At 39.6% G+C, this 16,980-nt stretch overlaps 1 protein-coding gene across 3 annotated transcripts in view; it reads right to left on the bottom strand.

Annotated features, from left to right (window-relative positions):
- Positions 1–16,980, bottom strand: part of LOC136173730 (small ribosomal subunit protein uS14-like) — a 74,901-nt gene that overhangs the window by 48,707 nt on the left and 9,214 nt on the right. Inside the window, exons 2-3 of one of the 3 annotated variants that reach the window (XM_065943589.1) lie at positions 8,229–8,322; positions 2,462–2,988 (exon numbers count right to left, since the gene is read on the bottom strand). The exons of 1 other annotated variant lie outside the window; for it this stretch is intronic. In XM_065943589.1, coding sequence (XP_065799661.1) covers positions 2,805–2,988; positions 8,229–8,299 — 255 coding nt within the window. In that variant the 5' untranslated portion in view covers positions 8,300–8,322 and the 3' untranslated portion in view covers positions 2,462–2,804. Of the gene's footprint in view, positions 1–2,461; positions 2,989–8,228; positions 8,323–16,980 lie in introns of those variants that run through there. One more of the 3 variants, XM_065943590.1, reaches the window with a different exon arrangement.

Below are 16,980 nucleotides of genomic sequence, written 5' to 3'. Positions count from 1 at the left end.
TTTTGTCTTTTTTTTTTAACCCTTCAATGTAAGTTGCCTTGTGGCAGGACTTGGAGCAACATGGACCCTGAACTCAACTGAGAGGACCCTTCTTTCTCTTACTTTATATTTCACTTTACATTTCTCTTCAACTTGGCTTTTGTGGTCCCAGACTGCTGCATTTAGGCTCTGTGATATTAGTTCAGTCCAGGTTTTCACTCAGTTAGGGATCATAAATTGAGTTTATCCACTGTTTGTATCATTCCTCTTCATCTCTTAAAACCCATAAAAGGTTTGGGTGTCTGTTTTTTACTGCAGGATTAGAATCCCACTTTCTGGTCAGTTTATACTAGACAGATGTAGGTTATACTGGGTTTATGGATCACAATCCACTGAAGAAAACTAATAGGTATTTGAACAGAGTGTGCAGTATAGAAAAATGGTTAGACAGGTGTTGGAACAAAAGGGAACACAGATAACCCAAAAATGATCACTGGGAAGTGGCTACCACCCTCAAAGCTGGGAAACACATGGGAAGGATTCTGGTTACTAGAATGTAGGTGCTCAGGATGTACGGGAAAGTGAATCCTGCAGACTAGGTGTTCAGATTTTTGAGAAACACCTCCCAGCTACTGCTGGGGCTCTGAAAGGGTTCTACAGGAGTTGAAGGCATTTGGAAGCTGGGATCAACTGCCAACACTGAGAGGAGCCGCAAAGAAATGTCCCCTTTCCCCTTTCCTCCTAGTTACCTCTTAATAGCACTTAACAGGAAGCTTGTGGTGAAGGAGTCTGGAAAAGTGGGGTTGGGGGGTTTTTGTCCTGGCAGCATGTGGGATCTCTTGAAACCTCACCCACTGGACTGCCAGGGAAGTCCCTGGAAATGGTGTTTTTTATATCCCAGGAGAGTTTGGAATGACAGGCTTCAGAAAATAGGCAGGAGATAATAAGAGGAGGGAAAACAAGCACAACAGTTTTGCTTTAATGGGTTCTGGGACAAAAACGTCTTGAAATCTCTAAGGCACGAAATTGGAAAGCTATCCTGACAAGATGGAGTAATGCGTATGGGAAATGATGCTCAAACACAAATGCCCAGGAGAGGTAAAACCTCATTAAGAATGTATGGAGGTAAACTGGAGAACCTTCCCAAGCACCTGTAGAAAGCCCTGCCGGTTGTTCAGTACCTATTGCTCTGATTCTACTTGAGTGTCCCCATCTCAACCAGAACTGATGATTAGAGAGTAAGGTTTCTCAAGTCTGTTATACACAGACTAACAATCACCTGAAGCCACCACTGTCCTGAGTCCCTACAAGCTTTCTAATTCTTCACCCACAGGAATACCAAGAACCCCTCTCTGAAATTTCCTCTACAGAAAATTAAGGCCATCAGATATCATCACTAAATTTCTATAGCTCTTAGGAAGATATCCTAGAAATAATAGAACACCAGGATAAGATTTAAAGGAGGGCATTTTAGTAATCGAAATAGATCATAATGAAGTAACTCTCCAGAGTAATTCTAGACTGCAAAAAAAAAATTAGATGACAAGAATTATGTAATAATCTTAGCAAGAGGCACTAAAATAATACTACATCAATTTGCTTTTAATATGAGAGAATCTACTTCCAAAGAGCTTGATGTGCTATAGTTTATGCAACTGCATTCTAAGTTCACTGACTTGAAAACAGTGTTCAAAAATCTCAAGATCTCAAAAAACGATTCTGCTTGGAAAAGCACATTGTAAACAAAAAATGTACTTGATTCACGGGTGGAGAGGGAGGTGGGAGGGGGGATCGGGATGAATACGTGTAACTCTATGGCTGATTCATATCAATGTATGACAAAACCCACTGAAAAATAAAAAAAAAAAAAGAACATAAATGTTCTCACCAGAAAAAAAAAAAAAAAAAAAAAAAAACCCAAAAATGTACTTGATTCTATTGGAAAATGCTTAGAAAACTTAACATTTAAAGCTTTTACTTGTATAAAACTAAAAATAACATGAATTTAACTAGTTTATTTTTAGAAGTTTCGTTTCTTTTTCTTTTTTTTTTTTTTTTTGGTGCTGATAGTAGGTCACACACCAAAAAGTAGAGAAGAGGTCTAATTACCTAAGACTCAGGTCTCTGGTTGGGAAGAAGTGGTCATTTTAATTTTGCATAATAGCAAAATCTACCATGGGAGCTGAAACACAATCATGCCTCTTTTGGCTTAAAAAAATAATTCATGCATTACGTATTTTATACTGAAACATTTATTCCAAATTTAGTGGCTTCTTGGGCAGAAGGATAAATTAGAGGCTGGGGTTAACACATACACACTACTATATATAAAACAGACAAGCAACAAGGACCTACTATATAGCACAGGGAACTCCACTCAATATTTTATAATACACTATATGGGAAAAGAACTTGAAAAAGTATATATATAATATATATTAAAAATATATAACTGTTCTGTACACCTGAATCTAACACCACATTATAAATCAGCTACACTTAATAACATTTTTTAAAAATATATTAAATTAAATTTAGTGGCTTCTGCACTAAATTGTCTCTAAAAGTCAAAAGTTATTTTGACAGTTTAATTTTACGGAATTCGGTTGTGTTTTTCTCCAGAGTCTTGACAGCAGTTGCTACAGGAAACATTTCTTTTTTTTCATTTATTTTTATTAGTTGGAGGCTAATTACTTTACAGAAAACATTTATTTTAATTGAGATTGAGGGTTTTTTTTTTTAAGTTTTTAAAACTTCTATTTTATATACAAAGAGCTAGTATTGTTAAGGTAGATGTGCTGGATGATCCATTTAAGGAAGTTCAGTTAGTCCAACTTAATGAAGCCAATGTCCTTCGCATACTGGTGGAAACACTGGCAGCACATATTGAGGCTGTATTTCCGGATCAGATGGTGTCGGTTTGAGCAGACCCGGCAAGAGCGAGAACCCTGGCCGGATTTTCTCGGATGGCTCCAGTAGAGCTGCTGGTGACCTATGTTGCTTTCTCGGCTGCAAGGAGGCAAGAGGGAGAGGTTTTTTTCTTCAGTGTTCCGAGACCATTTGTATTTATTTTCTGTTTGCATTTTTTGCTTATTTTTCTATTGGTTGTTAGACTTTCTTCTCCATTCCTATGAGCTCTTAATGTAATTAGGAAGATTGACCTTTTCTTAGTAATTAGTTACAAAAAATTTCTCTATAGAAATGAGTCCCCCCACACAGGTAGGAAAAGTGATTGTTTGATAGTCATGGTAATAAGTAACCACCAGAACCGGTTATAAACCTGTCTAATCAATCAATGACAATTTGGTTCATTGAATACATATCTGAAAACCAACCAATCAGTGACAGCCTCACGCTTTGAAAGTCAGCTAATCATCAGTGGTCTCAGGCCAGTAAACACTTCTGCACAGACATCACCATCACACTTCCCTGTTTGCTTCGAGCAATGCTAATCACCTGACTACCGTGGCACAGGTATGTACTAACCACCGGACTGCTAGAGAATTCCCAGATCTTGTATTTTGACACCAGTTTGCCATTTATCATTTGACTTTAACTACAAGGCTTTTTTTTTTTTGCCATGCTAAAGTTTTTGACTTTCAGATAGTTTAATTTTTCAGACATTTGAAAAAGTGGACTGATTTTTTTGTTGTTGAAAGAATTTTCTTCATGCTATAAAAATGTTACCTTTCCCCCTTAATACATGTATATTTTATATGGTTTCATTTTTTACATTTCAATATTTGACTCATTTGATCTTTAACCTGGTGTAGGGGTAAGTATTGTCCAACTTCATTATTTTTTTTTCACTGTCTATTCAATTTCCCCAACACCATATTTTAAAAACCCATTATTAAAAAAAAAAAAAAAAAACCCATTATTGCCACTAATCTGAGAACCTACTTATAAGCTAAGTTTCCATACACATTAGAGTTTATATCCGGATTTCCTGTTTAGTTTCACAGGCATGCTATCCACTCAGGCCTTGATAGCACATTATTTTAGTCACTGAAGTTTTATGATAGAGTAAGGCACCTCCCATGGCTCTTTTTTTCTCTCACAATATTCCAGCTACTCTTATTTTCCCCTATCAACTCTAGAATCTCATTCTGTTTCTGGCAGTCTCTTACCCCTTTCACGTCCTTCCTTTCCTTGCTCACCAGCAGCTGCTACCAAGAAATACTGCCTCTGCTTTCTAAAGGGATTCCCTCTCTTAAATCTGCCACCACTGAGCCTATGTAATTTTTTGACCTTTCCACCTGCCCCTGCCACCCTCTCCAACGCTCTTGCCTTTGCCCTTCTCTCTCTGTTCTGGGATCCACTCATGGGGCTTCCGACTCAGAATGGGCCCTCACCTTCTACAGATGAACACTTGCTGATATTTTTCTGGGATCTGCTACTTCTGGGCCCCCTTGGTACTTATTCTTCCCCTTTGCACCTTTTTGACTTCCCAGATTGATTATTCTGGTTAAAAAAAAGTGTTTTGAGGCCACGCCTCACGTGGCAGGGAACTGTGAATGGGCTCCAGAAGCTGAGGGCACCCTCCTTCCAAGAGTCAGAAAAAAATCTCAAGTTCTCTGTACCACAACTGCAAGGAAGGGAAAGCTGCCAACAACCATGCAAGCAGGGGAGTGGATCCTTCTCCCAGTGGAGCCTCCAAACGAGATTAGCCCTGGCCGACACACTGACTGCAGCCTGGTGAGACCCTAGCAGAAAACACAGCCATGCCCAAGCTCCTGGCTAGATAATATAGGTGTGTCATATCAAGACACTAGGGTTATGTTATTATTCATCAGGTTAATTAATAGGGGTCCTATGGCATGTTTTGGTGGGCTAAGCCTCTCAACTGAAAGTCAGAGTTCCCGTGAGGGCGCACCCTTCACACCGGCTCCCTCACACCAGAGCCTCTTCCTGGGTTCTGGTGGTTGCTTCCTCCTTTCTGCCGCACAGATGGAGTGGGAACAGCTGTCTGGCCTTGCTACAGGGAACCATCTTGTGCCTTCCCTACACCATGCCCGCGCCTTGGTAAACAATCCCTCTTCTCAAATTATCCAGTGTAACTGGCCATCTATTTCTTGCCAGGCCGCTGACTGGTACTGTTAGCTACACTAGGAAACATACAGATATTAAAAGTCATGCAAATGTTCAAATATCTTGAAAACTCATTAAACAGTACTCCTAAAATGGATGCACTATTATTGCATGTAAATTACACCTCAGTAGATTTTTAAAAAATTAGCCCACAAAATGGACCCGTGCCGGCTGGTTCCCATGGCTCTCTGGATGATCTTTTGCATATTTCCCATGACACAAGGGAGCCCACCTACATGCTCCCCGCGACTCAGGAGACCCCTGAATCATGGAGAAAATTAGTTAACAGAGGAGGAAAAATCATTCATGGCTTGCTCAAGTTGTTACACTAGCTTCAAATATTTGTTCTAAATAAAGATGTATATATGTGTGTGTGTGTACATATACATATATAATTTTTAGTTGGAGTATAGTTGATTTACAATGTTGTGTTAGTTTCAGGTGTATAGCAAAGTGATTTAGTTATATATGGTCTTTTTTAGATTTAAATAGACCTTAGGAAAAGGTACATTTTTTAAAGTTTGTAATCTGAAAGTACTAAGAGAACTGAACCTCAGCTGCATGGGTGCTTCTCTATTTCTTCTTTCTGCCTGCAGATCTTAGGAAATGACAGTCTTTAAGTGTGGAGACTGTCATCTGTTTCCTTTGCCTGCTAAGTCGCTTCGGTTGTGTCCGACTCTGTGCAACCCTATGGACCATAGCCTGCCAGGCTCCTCTGTCCATGGGATTCTCAAGGTAAGAAGATTGGAGTGGGTTGCCGTTGCCTTCTCCAGGGGATCTTCCCGACCCAGGGATCGAACCTGCATCTCTTACATCTCTTGCATTGGCAGTCAGGTTTTTTACCAGTAGCACCACCTATTTCCTCTACTCTCTATTAACTCTCATTTTAGCTATTTTCAGTCAGTAGTTAGGAGAAAAAGACACCTATCCCTATGCACTGTTATGTGACTACCTACTGTATTCAAAATATTATTTATTAATTTCAGTGACAGGCCTTTGAAGAAAAGTTAAAATTCAGACCATTTCTGGAAATGTGTTGAAAAATGACCTTCCTGGGATGCTACCAGTGCCTGCTTTCCCCCTCAAACCACTTCCTCCAGAATTTCAGCTTTCCTAAACACCTCTTGCATTTGTGCATCCCCGGGCTCTCATAAACGTCCAGCAGTGCTTACTATGGTAACAGGGCTGCAGCTGAGGGGCCTGCAGGAGCAGTGTCAAGGAAGAAAGAGACTGCGTGGTCTTTTGTGTTTTATAACTTGGACATTAGCCAAAGACTGCATATTAATATCACATACATTTTGTTATAAATATAAGAATGTTAGTTAAATTTAGAAATTACTAAATTTCTCCGCCTCCTTTCTAAAGAAAATAAATCAACTTAACATTATGTATATTTTTTAAAGTATTTGTTTGGCTGCACCTGGTCTTAGTTGCAGCATGAGGGAATTACAGACTTTGTTGTGGCATGCAAGTTCTTTAGTTACAGCATATGAGCTCTTCACTGCAGCATGTGGGATCTAGCTCCCTGGCTAGGGATTGAACCCAGGCCCCCTGCATTGGGAGTATGCAGTCTTAGCCCCTGGAACACCAGGGAAGTCCCTCATCATATATTGTTAAAATCCCAATTGCAGGCATCAAATGTCTGGGTGTGGGATTAACATACTGTTATGAATCACACTCAGGATTCTAATTTATTCTGATATTATTATTGTTGTTGTTTAGTTACTAGGTCTTGTTTGACTCTTATGCAACCTCATGATCTATAGCCCACCAGACTCCTCTGTCCATGGGGTTTTCCAGGCAAGTGGAGTGGGTTGCCTTTTCCTTCTCCAGGAGATCTTTGTGACCCAGGGGTCAAACCCACATCTACTGCATTGGCAGGCAGGTTCTTTACCAATGAGCCACCAATGATACCCATTCTGATACTAGCCTTGGTAAAATATGTGCCAAGAACCTCAAGCTATTCAATTTCATTCTAAATTATGCCTTGCTTGGGGAAAACTGTAGAGCTTCAGCTAATTAAAATTGAAATATGATTGCATAAAGGTGTGAGATGATCATGTTCCCAAGAGTTAACATTTACTGAAAACTAATTATGGACTAGGCAAGGGCACTGAGTGCTGAATATCTCATTTAATCCTTCACCATTTCTGCTAAGGAGACACTATTACTGTGCCTATTTTACAGGTGAAGGAAACCAAAACTCAGATTTGCCCAAGCAAGAATGAGGCCAAGTCAGGATTTAAACACAGGACTATTTGACTCTGGAGACTGAACTCAGACTACTCACTGTTCTATTCTGTTCAGAAAGGAAGTAAGCTAGGATCTGATTTATAAGAAAAAAGGAAGGACTTGTATGCAGTTTTAGACACATTTTTAGACAGTTCCCATTTTAGTCTCCCATTTCACATTCCGCACAGTTTTAGAAACTTCCCATTTTATAGAAGAAGAGATCAGGGCAGGTGTCACTGCCCAAGGGTATTTTGACAGTAAGTGGAAAAGGCCAGGATTTGTATCCAGATTAGAGTCTAAAGGCCATGTTCTTTCAAGCAAAATGTGCTGCCTTGTCAAATATAAATTATATAAGGATTAAATGTACTTATTTAACACCTGAAATTTGTAAATCTTACCTATTTCTGATTATTAGAACTGAGGGTATGGTAAGAAAGAGAGATGGCCCTGGGCAAGTCTCAGGACACAGTGAATGGCTGATAGAGAGGAATAAGCTGCAGAAGAGGGGAGGATCAGGAAGATAGGACAAAAATCAGCAGTTGTGGTCCCAGGAAGTCAAGAGTGAGACTGTTGTAAGAAGGTGTAATAAGGAAATGCCAAATTCGATTGAAAAGTCAATTGAGATAAAGACTGATACATGTCTATAGGAATTAGCTTTGAGGTATTGGGGGACCTCAGTAAAAGTAGACTGGTGCATTGTGAGCAGAAATCATATTAGAGTGTGTTCTGAAGTGAGTAGGAGGGGGAAAAATGGAGAATATTCTAGAATCAGATAGATGTGGATTTGAATTTTGCTTCAATCTTAACCTCTGTTTCTTCAACTGCAAAAGAGAAACAAAAAGACCTTCTTAACAGAGTTGTTGAGATGAAATGACATGGCAAATGTGTGTCAGGATAGGTTTTTGGAATATTAACCAATGTTTTACCTGGTCCTTGCATTATTTGGTCCTTTCCAAATAATGAAAATAAGCCCATAGTCAGATGGGCTATTGGACATTCATTCTTTCGGGAATGATTCACCTAGGAAAAAGCAGAGGAAAAAGAAGTTCTACAGTCTCAAAATCTACTCCCCAGAGAGAACTCAACACAAGAAGAATACATTTGTAAAAATACCTGATGTTGAGTGAAGGAATCAGAATTTGCCACCCCAAAATATGCTATTCGGTATAAAGATTATTTTAAGCTGAAAACATTTGAGATTTAACAGATGCAGAAAAATAGATTTCTCAAAGCCTCCTTATGTGACTCAAAGCAACAATATTTTGGAAATAAGGCTGCCATAAATTACTCTTCAGGGCAGATCTATTCGTGAAAGGGAAAATGAGAATACAATCTACCCCAAATTCCTTCTCCAGGGCAATTTTATGGCCCTGAAGGGGACAGGAACACTCATACCTATATAAATGTAATAAAGATTATTATGACTTTCTTATATCCTGTTTCTTCTCCTAAAACCCCCAACTTTAAAAATCTTTCCAAAAAGTCATTTATCTTGCTATAAGTCCCTTTCCCCACCCCCATGTTTACTTACCTGGATGGTATCTAAGCTCCCAATTCTAACTACTCCTCCTCTGAGTTACTCATCACTGGGTTTTCCTCCATGTATGTGCACTGCATGTGAAAAATAAACATTTTTTCTTCTGTTAACCTGTCTTCGTGAGTTTAATTTGCATGACCTCAATGACTGAACTTAAGGATAGGGGGAAAGGTTTTTTCTTCCCCTACATGATTAAGCTAAGGATCCCTGACCTCAGCCCAAATAAAGACTGTCTGGGCTGGCAAAAGGGAGGAGAAGCGTGACATGTTCAGGCACAGTATGCCTCTAGAGAAGGAAACTTTGTCCATGTACATGCTTGTCTCAGAAACATGTTGTTTTGGCCTATTGCGGAATAGGAGTGGTAGGGCATTTCTTGTTTGCTCAAGAGTGACACCGACATGTGGCCCTAAGAGCTTTCAGACTCAAAGGAATCCTGCAGATGGGAATGAGGGAGAACCCCATGGTGCTTGGGGGCCACTGAAGAGCACATGGACTGTGCTAATATCTCAAAGATGCTGTATGAAATGGATGACAACCAAGGACCACGTATATCCCCCAAAGGAACCAATCAAGACACCCTAGAACTTACGAACAATTCTGGTAAGGCAACAGGCAACCAACTTAACTGAAACTTGCCATCCCAGATGACAAGGGCTCAGTAGAAATTAAATTGAATCACAGAAAACTAAGGCAATTCATGGGTTTCCCAGGTGGCACAGTGGTAAAGAATCTGTCTGCCAATACAGAAAACACAGAAGATGCATGTTCAGTCCCTGTGTCAGGAAGATCTCCTAGAGTAGCAAATGGTAATCTACTCCAGTATTCTTGCCTGGAGAATCCCATGGACAGAGAAGCCTGGAGGGCTACAGGCCACAGGGTAGCAAAGAGTCGGACAAAACTGAGTGACCGAGCATGCATGCAGTACACACACAAGGCTATTCTACAACTACTTCTTGTTCAAGATTAGTATCAGCTATTTGTGGGGCTCATCCAGGATGTCTTACAATTCTGGGGTAAACCATATCTGCTTGAAGACTGAGTATTAACCCTAGAGTAGGACTAGAACTGAGCCGTCCTGAGACAAAAACCGTGATCTAGTTGGAAATTTGATGTAGAGGTGGTGTGACCTCTCAGAAGTGTTTGTTGATTTCAGAAGTACCACTGGACAGTGATGAGACCAAGCATTAAAGAATCCTACAGAATGATTAAATTCCCTAGACAGACATAGGGTGATTAATAAAAGAGGGTGATGGAGTTTGTGTTTATGATTAAAATTTCTAAATCAGTGATGAGTGAGGTCCTTGTTATGGATTGAATTATGTGGCCTCCCCAAATACTTATATGCTGAAGTCCTAAACCCCCAGTACCTCAAAATGTGACCTTATTTGGAAATAGGGTCATTGCAGACATAATTAATTAAGATGAGGTCATACTGGATTATTTCAAATCCCTAATCCAATGTCACTGGTTTCTTTACAAGAAGACAGCCATAAGAAAATGAAGAGACACATAGGAAGACTGTTATTTGCTGGCAGAGGCAGACATTAGTGTTATATAGCTCTAAGTCAAGGAATGCTAAGGATTGCTGGTGAAGCCAGACGCTAAGAGATAGGCAAGGAGTAAGTTCTGCCCTAGAACCTTCAAGACAGCATGGTCCTGCGGACATCTTGAACTTCCAGTCTCCAAAACTGTGAGAGAATAAATTTCTGTTGTTTTAAGCCCCCAGTTTATGGTTATTTGCTGCAGCAGCCCTGGGAAACTATTAGAGTTATTATAGTTCCCTTCTCCCAGGATGTCCTGAACCTCTTTTTAGGTAAAGAATAGCTATTTCAATGGCACTAACCCCAGTTGCCAGAGCAGAGAGGCACTCAAAACCCTTCCAAAACTGGTGTATCTCTTAATCTGCTGTAAAACTGCTCACCTGGATACGTGTAAGAAAACGAGTTTTGAAGGATGAAGCTAGTCTCTATAGCACTGTCCAGCCCCTGGCTGGAATTATTTAGGACCTTAATATTTCTGCTAAGAGTTTAGCAAAGTGCAAACATTTCTCTCCCCACCCCCTGCTATTGTTACTTTGTGATAAAAATAGACTATTCCTAAATTCACAAAGAGAATCTATTTAAGCAGAAGCTAAGAGTCATCAGCCCTGACTTCACTGAACCAGTACCAGTCTGCTTACCCCTGGACATCTTGGTATGTAAGAGAAACAACTCTTTATTAAGCCAGTGATACTCAAGCTTTCTGTTATTGATAGCCATTACTAACTACAGTGCCAATAACAAAGTAGAAAACAGGAAAAAGAAAGGAGTCAATTCCTGTCTCTTGAATTTTAAAACCTAGATGTCAGGGTGGTAAAAAACCACTAACAGCCTCAGGGTATGGGCAATAGGTTTGGAAGATTAAATGATGGCTACTCAACCCCCAGGCCACATAAATATTCCTTGGTCTGGAAATAATAAAAAATAAATTGAGTTATGGAAAATATAAAATTGCATTTCTTGTGACATGAGTTTGTACACTAAGATTTATACTTACCATATGGTAACTCTCATTTGACTGAAAATGTTATTCCCATCTTACCCTATGAAGTCTTACTACCACTCAGAACAGTACTCATGGTTGTTATCAAAAATTCACTTCTATCTATACTTCTTAATAGAAATCACCATTCTTTCTCTTCCCAGACTTGAAGACTTGAGGTTGTCCTTCACTTTTCCATCTTTTTTGTCTTAGAATAGATCCATTATTTCTTGCCTTTTCTTCTATTTCTCTTTCCTTCTCCCTCTCTCCCACTCTCTCCCCTCCCTCTTACTCCACTTGCCTCCCTCTCTCTCCCCATTTCCTTCTTGAGGACTTCCATTATTGGGACTGTTGACATTTTTAGTACATTAACTCTTTCCCCTAAATGGAACTTCAGCTCCAGCAAAGCTGATCTGTAGAGGGAGGTGTTCAGGTAGACTGTCCCACAGAAAACAACTAAAGATGCTGGATACTATGTTAAAACAAACAAAACTTCCTAAAACCATTAAAGAGAAGACAAGATAATAAGAAACCATTGGGCCAAAGTCAATGTGGAATCTCAGAAACAGAAAGGGAGCACAGAAATCTCTTCTCTTTGAGGATGTATGACAGATCCAGCAAACATGAGCTGCCATTTTCACAACCCCTTGGGATCTGGAGTAAAGAAAAAAGCCAGGGTCATGCAATGTGGGTAGTGGTATTAGTAGGGCTGCCATTACCAAGTACCACAAACAGGGCAGCTTGAACAACAGAAATGTATTTTCTTCAGAGTTTTGGAGGCTACAAGTCCAAGATCAAGGCGTCCACAGGTTTAGTTTAACTCTGAGGCCTCTCTCCTTGGCTTACAGATGGCTACACTTTCTCTGTGTCTTCACTTGGTCTTTCATCTGTGCATGCACACCCTGGTGTCTTCTTTTGTGTCCACACTTCCTTTTAATGAAGACACCAGTCAGGGAATTCCCTGGAATTCCACTGGTTAGGACTCGGTGCTTTCACTGACAGGGCCTGGATTCAGGCCCTGGTCGGGAAAATGGGATCCTGCATGTCACGCAGCATGGGCAAGGGTAAGATGGTAAATTGTTTTGTGTGTTAAAAAAAGAAAAAAGGAAAACACCAGTCAGAATGTTTTACAATCTCCCTAAGGACCCAGTTTTAACTAACCATCTCTTTCAAGTCCCTGTCTCCAATTACAGTCACATTCTAAGGTGCTAGATATTAGACCTTCACATGCAAATCTGAGAGTAACACAATTTAGCTCATAAAAAAGAATACAGTATAAAACACACCCCATGCATTTGACCCCTCTGATGACAAGAGAACCAGAAGTAAATAACCCTTCCACCCTCTGTCACCATGAAGATGCATGCATAATGGGGGGTGAGGGCTCTTTCTGAGAAGCTGTAGCCCCAGGCCTGCTCTCACTAGTTGATTAGCAACCCCAATTCATTGGTTCAGAAAGTCTCATGAGCTTAATTCAAATTGGTCCTGTTGTAGTAGTGCTGACCTAAAGCAAACAAACTGCCAGGTATTTCTCCAGCAAAGATGGGTCTATTCAGGATCAGCAAAGAACTGCAATTGGGGGCCTACAAATGTGATGAGTCATGTGCAAATTCCCACATAGCAAGGGAAGGAAAAGATTTTATAGAGAGGAAAAGGAAGTTGGGGGGGCTAGAGTAATTGAAGAGCCCATGACTTCTCATTGGTTGAGTCCTCACCAGGAAAGAAGTCCTTCTTCTTCCTGTTGGGATCTGCTATGGCATGGGACATGAGTGCTCCCCCTTTTGGTTTCCAGACTCTTACTTAACTGAGATTTCTATTCAATTTTTAAAGAGTAGTGCCTCTAGATGGTTGACAGGATCAAAATAAATCTCTAGAGAAATGTAGCTTCAATCTTAAATTTCGAAGAATTTTTAAAAGTCATTTTGCAAAAAATAAGCACCTCAGGGTAAAAAAAATAAATAAACTAAGCAAAGTGCTGCACTCAATATGCCAGCAAATTTGGAAAACTCAGCAGTGGCCACAGGACTGGAAAAGGTCAGTTTTCATTCCAATCCCAAAGAAAGGCAATGCCAAAGAATGCTCAAACTACCACACAATTGCACTCATTTCACACGCTAGTAAAGTAATGCTCAAAATTCTCCAAGTCAGGCTTCAGCAATACGTGAACCATGAACTTTCAGAACCATGAACGTAAAGCTGGTTTTAGAAAAGGCAGAGGAACCAGAGATCAAATTGCCAACATCTGCTGGATCATTGAAAAGGCAAGAGAATTCTAGAAAAACATCTACTTCTGCTTTATTGACTATACCAAAGCCTTTGACTGTGTGGATCACAATGAACTGTGCAAAACTCTGAAAGAGATGGAAATACCAGACCACCTGACCCACCTCTTGAGAAATCTGTATGCAGGTCAGGAAGCAACAGTTGAAACTGGACATGGAACAACAGACTGGTTCTAAATAGGAAAAGGAATAGGTCAAGGCTGTATATTGTCACCCTGCTTATTTAACTTATATGCAGAGTTCATCATGAGAAAGGCTGGGCTGGATGAAGCACAAGCTGGAGTCAAGACTGCCGGGAGAAATATCAATAACCTCAGATATGCAGATAACACCACCCAAATGGCAGAAAGTGAAGAGGAACTAAAAACCCTCTTGATGGAAGTGAAAGTGGAAAGTGAAAAAGTTGGCTTAAAGCTTAACATTCAGAAAACTAAGATCATGGCATCCGGTCCCATCACTTCATGGGAAATAGATGGGAAACAGTGGAAACAGTGGCTGACTTTATTTTTCTGGGCTCCAAAATCACTGGAGATGGTGACTGTAGCCATGAAATTAAAATACGCTTGCTCCTTGTAAGAAAAGTTATGACCAACCTAGACAGCACATTAAAAAGCAAAGACATTATTTTGTCAGCAAAGGTCCATCTAGTTTAAGCTATGGTTTTTCCAGTAGTCATGAATAGATGTTAGAGTTGGACTATAAAGAAAGCTGAGCACTGAAGAATTGATGGTTTTGAACTGTGGTGTAGGAGAAGACTCTTGAGAGTCCCTTTAACTGCAAAGAGATCCAACCAGTCCATCCTAGAGATCAGTCCTGGGTGTTCATTAGAAGGACTGAAGTTGAAGCTGAAACTCCAATACTTGGCCACCTGATGCGAAGAGCTGACTCATGTGAAAAGACCCTGATGCTTGGAAAGATTGAAGGTAGGATGAGAAGGGGAGGACAGAGGAAGATGGTGGGATGGCATCACCGACTCAGTGGACGTACGTTTGGGTAAATTCCGGGAGTTGGTGATGGACAGGGAAGCCTGGCATCCTGCAGTCTATGGGGTCACCAAGAGTCGGATACAACTGAGCGATTGAACTGAATTGAACTGAAGCACACACAGAGAGATTCAGGCATCCTGTATAAGAAGCAGGATAAATAACAGTGAACGAACATGCAAAGTCTTCAGATACTGAATTTACCAGACAAGGATTAAAAATAACTGCGACTATCATGTTTAAAGAAATAAAATGAAAGTTTGAAAGCACCTGCCAAGTAACAAGAAATTTTTTAAATACCTAATCAGATTTGAAATACAAATAGAACTTATAGAAATAAAAAATAAAATAATTAGATTTTTTCCAGCTATTTCATGTTTTAAACAAACAGAAAATCTGAAAGAACAGCTGTACACTAATACTTATATTCAATAATTGTTAACATTTTATCATAGCTATGTTTCATATTTTTAAATTTGCTGAACCATTAAAAAGTAAATTGCAGACATCATAATAGTTTACCCCAAAATATGTTAGAATGTACCTCTGTGAAATAAAAACATTTTTTCATAACTACAATGTCATTATCTTATTTAAGAAAATTAATAATTGCCAAATGTCATCTCATATTGAGTCTTTATTAAAATTTTCAGTTTGCAAGAATTTTTTATAGCTGCTTTATTTTTTGTTATTTTATAACTAGCATCCAATGAAGGCATTGATTTTGGTGGTTTCCTTTTCATTCCCTTTTCATCTAGAACAATCCTCTTGCCTGCTCCCACCCATGACACTGATTCTTTTGAAGAGACTAGCATGGTGAATGCTTACATTCTGGATTTACCTGAGTGCTTCCTTACAGAATTCTTTATTTTTTGATCTTTCTTATAGTCTGGAAATTAAGCCTGGAAGTTTAAGTTTTGCCTAGAATATGTCACAGGTGATGCTTGTTTATTTCTTAACATATCACATTAGGAACTTCCCTAGCAGTGGTTAAGACTGAACTTCCATTGCCAGAGGCATGGGTTCCATCCCTAGTCGGGAAACTAGGGTCTCACATGCTGTGCAGTCAAAAGAAAAACGAATACAATATATTATTCTGTCCCATTCTTAGTAATATTAATTAACTTTAATGATTTGGTTGAGGGGATGACTGCCAGACATCTTCCCTGAAATGAAATTTTAAAAATATCTGGACAGTTTATCAATTTCTTATAAAGTTAAACATACATTCACTATATGACCCAGCAATTCTACACCCAAGTATTTCCCAAGAGAAGTGAAAACTTATGTTCACACAAAAATTTCTACATGAGTTGGTAGCAGCTTTATTCATAACAACTGGAAACAACCCAAATACCCTTCAACTGATGAGTGAACAAATAATTGTAGTGCATGCTTACAACTGAATCCTATTTAGCAGTAAAAAGGAATGAAATACTGATATAGACAACATATGGGTGACTCTTTTTAAAATTTGTTTATTTATTTTTGGCTGCATTGGGTCTTTATTGCTGCACGCGAGTTTTCTCTAGCTGCAGCCAGTGGGGGCAACTCTTCATTTGATGTGTAGGCTTCTCATTGCAGGGGTTCTCCTGTTGCGAGGCCTGGGCTCTAGAGTGCCGGCTTAGTAGTCGTGGTGCACAGTGTTAGTTGTTCTGTGGCATGTGGGATCTTCTTGGATCAGGGATTGAAGAATCAAATTCATGTTCTCTGCATTGGCAGGTGGATTCTTAACCACTGGACCACCAGGGAAGTTCTGCATGAATCTTAAATGCATTATGCTAAGTGCAAGATGCCAGACTCAAAAGGCTCCACCATGTATATTCTATGTACATAACATTCTGGAAATAGCAAAAAAAGTAGGAACAGAAAACTCTAACCCTAAACCAAAATACCAGGTTTTAAATCTCATATTGAGAGACAGAAGTTTCCAATGACCAACATACTCACACACTGTTTTCCTGGTATGAAGGAACCTAGAAAGGTAAAGTATGATTGGGAAGGATTCTAGGTAAAGGTAAAATCAGAACAAAGGAGTACAGGGCTAATTCATCAGGCTCAGAGTGAAGCTTTATGAATGGAGCAGATTCTGACAATTGCCTAATTAACACCCATTCCCCTCCTTCTTCCTAAAAGGACCAGACTTCAGGGAGGTATCCACCTTCCTCCACAAAGCCATATGCTTTACTAAAAACCAGTTATGTTTATCTCACATTCTTTGGCAGGGACAGCTTAGGAACAGAACTGTGACTCAATTCAGACCAATGAAATCTGACGGAAAGTCTCTCAAGGGACTTCTAGGAAATGTTTCCTTTCTCAATTAAAAAAAAAGAGAAAAAGGCAGAAGAGATGAGCT

This window comes from Muntiacus reevesi, chromosome 8 (assembly GCF_963930625.1).
Source record: "Muntiacus reevesi chromosome 8, mMunRee1.1, whole genome shotgun sequence".
Classification (NCBI taxonomy): domain Eukaryota; kingdom Metazoa; phylum Chordata; class Mammalia; order Artiodactyla; family Cervidae; genus Muntiacus; species Muntiacus reevesi.
The sequence above is the reverse complement of the archived record's forward strand: the minus strand, read 5'-3'. Positions and strand labels throughout refer to the sequence as shown.